At 42.1% G+C, this 5248-nt stretch overlaps 1 protein-coding gene across 4 annotated transcripts in view; it reads left to right on the forward strand.

Moving 5' to 3' along the window:
* Positions 1-2931, forward strand: part of camsap2b (calmodulin regulated spectrin-associated protein family, member 2b) — a 37257-nt gene extending 34326 nt beyond the window's left edge. For all 4 annotated transcript variants that reach the window (XM_069684128.1, XM_069684130.1, XM_069684129.1 and 1 more), the window contains 3 exons: positions 299-414; positions 494-612; positions 1037-2931. In XM_069684128.1, the coding sequence (XP_069540229.1) occupies positions 299-414; positions 494-612; positions 1037-1336 (535 nt within the window). In that variant the 3' untranslated portion in view covers positions 1337-2931. The remainder of the gene's footprint in view (positions 1-298; positions 415-493; positions 613-1036) is intronic.
* The last annotated feature ends 2317 nt before the right edge of the window (positions 2932-5248 follow it).

The raw sequence follows: 5248 nt of genomic DNA on the forward strand, positions 1-5248 counted from the left end.
GGCTGAACATGCCTCTCTGTCCCTCACTGCACAGCTCAGTTGGAGTTTGTGCAGTGTGATGTAATGCGAGACAACAGGCAGGGTTTGGAGAATTGTGCCACAGCGTCTGACCTTGTTCTACCTCATCTCTGTCTGTGTGTGCGTTTAATATCTGTGTCTGCATGTCTGGTCGTGCAATCCATCTGTGTTTGTTTTCATACTTCGTTCATGCTTGTGCGTATCAATCTTTACGTGTTTGTCGTGTTTTTTTGTAATGTCTGTATATGTCATTTGTTGGTCTGTGTGTGATCGTCTCCAGGCCGGACTCTGCAGAAGGTTTCTCCTCCTGTCCTTCGACTGGTAGTCGTAACGGAGAGAAGGACTGGGAAAATGATTCCACCACCTCGTCCACTCCCTCCAACGCTGAGTACACAGGTATAACACACAACTGTACAGTATACCACGAATATACATTTCATTTCTCCTGTCTCATGCCCGTGCTTTCCTCCCACAGGACCCAAACTATACAAGGAGCCAAGTGCTAAGTCCAACAAGCACATCATCCAGAACGCCCTGGCTCACTGCTGCCTGGCTGGAAAGGTCAACGAGGGGCAGAAGAACAAGATACTAGATGTATGCTTCCCTTTCAAGTTTTTGTCTTATGCATTAAATTACATTTTGCACCAAAGAAATGCAGAGAATGAAACGTTAGGCAAAGCTAGCTAAATGTTGTTTCCAATCACAAAATTAAAGATTTGAAGTTAAGATGATTAAATCTGTAGAGTGGTGGACACAGGAGGTCAAGAGAGGCCACATGCCGAGCCGCTGCTAGAGTTAGCTCTGCCTGTTTCTAGGTACCTAGCTAGTTTTTCAGTTAGCATTCTTTTGATGTTTTGTGCCAGGCAATACAACAGTGAAAGTAATCATATCACCTCCATACAGGATTAGTAGTATAGCCATACATTTTTTATCACACTTGTATCAGTGGTACTGAAGACTATGTATCTGGTTGGTATTGGGAAATCTCTAGGTAACCTTTCTGTGTGATTTTCTGCAGGAAATGGAGAAATCTGAAGCCAATAGCTTCCTGGTTTTGTTCCGTGACGCTGGATGCCAGTTCAGGTCCGTGTACACGTACTGCCCCGAGACAGAGGAGATCACCAAACTGGCCGGCATCGGACCGAGAAGCATCACAACCAAGATGATTGAGGGCCTGTACAAGTACAACTCGGACAGGAAGCAGTTCAGCCTGATCCCTGCCAAAACCATGTCGGCCAGCGTGGACGCCATCACCATCGCCAGTCATCTGTGGCAAACCAAGAAGCAGGGGACGCCCAAAAAACTGCACCCGAAGTAGACTTGGACAGAAGAATTTGTATATTTAACTGTATCATTAAAAGTCCCACTGTAAGAAATCACAACTGGAATGTAGAACACAAACGGGCCTCACAGACGCTGTTACAGACCAGAGGAGACTTACACTCTGGACGACTTCAATGGGGCACAAGTGTGTACTCGTCAGCATGTGTATCGATGTTCTCGTGTGCCAAAAAAGAAGAAAACAACAGGCGGACCGATGCCTTACATAGTTGAACCACTGAAGCAGTGAATGTCACGCCTCTGAAAGAGGCAGTTTGGTTTCTCTAAGTTGATCATGTGTGGCCTTATGCTTGTTTTGTGTCATATGGATGCGCTGTGAGTGTCCGTGTCGTTGTGTTAGCACCTGTTGAAAAAGTCTGCTTCAGGTGAGGTTGTGTGTAACTACAGGTCCAGATAACGTCACCAGATAAAGCCCAGGACGGTGGTCTGACTGATCTGTGATCAGGTGGAGGCAGCCTTTTTGATGACAGATTTGCTGCTATACAGGCATGTTTTCTGTTTTTTTTACATGCAACTGCTTCTGAACAGTTCACATTTGTGTATGTCTGTGTGTGTACAGTGAAGTGCCATAAGACTGAGGACAACACCTCAGTGATTGCAAATACTTTCCAAAAGACATGGTGCGGATGTTTTAGGATATGGAGAACCATCACACAGTTCTGGAAAGCACCTGCAATAGATGTTTAATTTATTCATTTTGATAATGCTTTTAAAAACATCTTAGATTTTATTCAGAGAAACAGGATATACTTCAGGTATATAAGTTACAGTAGTTTGTATATGATGGCGGATCCATTCGAAATGAACAAGTCAGCTTGTAGCTTTTGAGTAGCTTTTATAATTTATCACGTGTGTGTATCAGTGTGTCGTCCTTTGGGGCCTTTTATTGTGCTACAAATGCAAAGAGTGCGATCACTCATCAGTGTCACTGATAAGACTATCATCAGTAGTAGAATAGATGGAAATCCCTCACTATGTCATTCGTCTGTGCAATTTTAAAGAGACATTTAAAGAAGTCCCCGTTGCCCATGTTGCAGTTGGAACTAACAGATGCTCAAAATGCCACTTCATTGTGGATATTGGCTTAACTATTAGATCCTGGTTACCCTCAAAGTCGTCCACAAGTGTAAATAAATGATTCACCTATGATAGCACGTCAGGACCCTGTCCACTGTCGTCTCCACTTCAGGATGGTCCTGCTTGTTACTTCACTTTTACATTTCATCATGTGTTCCTTCAGTATGTGTTTGACACTGTACAGATATATTTTGGCATATAGAAGTATTTTTTGTAATGACATTTACCTGTTGGAGGTGCGTACTAATGAAGCAGTACAGCTGTTGAAGGAAGTGTGTGGAGAACAAACTGTAACTAATGAGGAAAGGTATATAAAGTCTAAATGAGGCTTTATTGTGGTCATGTATGAAATCCATTAAGTATACTGAAAAGAGCATAGTATTTTTTTCCCAACTCTGATTCAATTTTTAATTTACTAAACAGGCTCAACTGTTCATGTTTTTATTGTTTTTTTTATTCCTTTGAGCTTTATTAAAATGCCAGCTATCAACAGTATTCATGGTGTCGCATTTGATTCAAGTGCAACGTTTATAAGCCTTATCATTAATTGTTATAGCATAAAACTTATAATGTTATAGCGTGATAACTTATTTGTTTTGAGCACGTTGGATGATTATATACTTAGAAGGATTTTAAAATGCATGGGGCTGCACAGAAGAAAGAATGGGTCTGACCCCCTGGAGGTTTTGTCATTTTTCACTAATCAGCTGGAAGGGCAAGGGAGGCTCCATAAATGCCAAGTGCCAGTTTACACCTGAAGTACCTATCGCAGGGAGTCCAACTCTGCCAGAGATCAACTTATCGTGTTATAACATCTTATTTAGTGCAGCTGTGTATTTTGTCCTTACTAATGAGGCTTTACCGAGGCAGAAACTGAATATGAAAGACTTCAGGCTATTAAATAAAACATGGAGTTGCTCAGAAAATCTCTATTATAAACTTCTATAGGTCCTAGAGCTCAGCTGGGCCCATTTATTAGCTAATATTAGCTTGCTAGATATAGGCCTACTGGAGATGGGCTATAGAGAGATATTTCTTTGATATAAGGATCACCCAAAATTGGAGATTGTTTAGGCTCTTTTTGTTTTGCTGCTTGATATTTGTCAATTATATTGCAGTTTTCTTTAACTCCAAACTTTGTTTAACAGGCGCAGTAACTTAATTTGCTGTTATAGGTAATGTTTTATAAATACAGGTTTGGTTTCAGAGGAATGATTGGATGGTGGGGATTAAAGTTCCATCAGCTTCCATCAGACTATATATATATATTTAGTTTATTTAGTCGTGTCGTTGCACAAAAAGGTCCCCAGCCCACACGGGCTTACACAATACTATGAACAAAACAATTATAGGGTATTGTTTTTTGAATATTTGATAACTCGGTCTTTAGTTGGCTTTTGAAAATGTGGAGTAGTGCGCCACCGTGCTGCTCGAAGATGTTACTGCACTTGGTTCTTGTGTTGATCTTCTCCTCTAATTACACTGACTGCAGACTTGGAAGTTTCATGGGAGCTTAAGTGCGCACTCTTTCATAAAAATAAACAACCCCATTTTCGTATGTCATCTGCTGTTATTTTCTCATCATCAGCTTTTACAATAGTTGGCCCGTAAAACACGTATGTCCAATAGTGCCCGGTGCTTGCTGTTTGGCCGCTGTGACAGATGACAGAAGACAGGCTGTACATCTCTGATCTGTTTTCATCTACATAAATAGTTATCAGTTCAGATGGAGACACGTTCTGTCGTTGCACTGATCCATTTTCGGTTGATCTTCTCAAATAAAGGGCAACAATGTCTGGTCTGTCCCAATATTTTTCGCTTTGTACTTGGGAACCACAGTGATGACAATGCCCTCTGCCTGGATTGAAAGCTGATGTGAGAAGAGAGCCAATCGAGGATGGTCCATCTGCTGGTGGTAGAAAATAAATGCTGCCTTGGCTTGCGCTGCTGTGTGTAGGGATTTCACATTTTCTACACCAGATCACTTCTTTCTCAGTAATTGTTGATTGCACCCCACACATATTTAACCACTGCAAAAATGATTCCAATAAGTGGGCCATTATTCCGTGAATAATGAATATGCGGCAGCTTGAGACTTAATTCTCTCAAAACCGTTTGGACTTCATTTAAACGGTAAGTCTTTCCTGGGTTATGGAGGGCCTCTAAAAAGAGTCGTGCAAATGATGTGTCGGTGAAAATTCTGCTAAACGAGTTATGGACCTGTGTGCTAGTGTTTGTCGCACGGCATTCAGGTTTAGCGCAGCTTGTAGCGTTGAATTCATCCAACAATTGTTCAATCCTTTTGCAAACTTGCAAAAGTACATGCCTGGATCGTGACACATAGGCCTATTCGTTGGTCTTGGTGATGGTCCTTCTTTGTTGTCATAGGGCCTGTAGCTGTAACTAGCTGTAGCAAGATCTTGGCCAGAGGGGAGGGGAGGTACAGGGTTGTCTTCTTCATCTCTGACTCTGCCTACATCTTCATCGCCTTGTTGGAAGTATGAATTACAAAGTGTCTTAACAGTTTTGGTACCCAAAGCACCCACCAAGAAACCCAGGTGTAGGAAAGGCATGGTGCTGTAAGAATTTGTCCAAATTTGAGGAAATGTACGTGTCTCTTTCAGACTGATTGTAGGCTAACTGATTACTTGGCACTAAATATGTGCTGTTAAGCTTATGTAGCAGGATAAGCCCTGCGGCTTCTCATCCCCTTTGTAATGCTGGGCTATCGCCGCCTGGGGGCACTCTATAAAAGGGAGGCAGAGGCTGTTCTACTCCCTCTTGCTCTTCGGTGGGCGGACCCGTTCTGGTC

The sequence above is a fragment of the Semicossyphus pulcher genome, unplaced genomic scaffold (genome assembly GCF_022749685.1).
Source record: "Semicossyphus pulcher isolate SPU_LCO1_2020_fin unplaced genomic scaffold, fSemPul1.0.p SCAF_7, whole genome shotgun sequence".
Classification (NCBI taxonomy): Eukaryota; Metazoa; Chordata; class Actinopteri; order Labriformes; family Labridae; genus Semicossyphus; species Semicossyphus pulcher.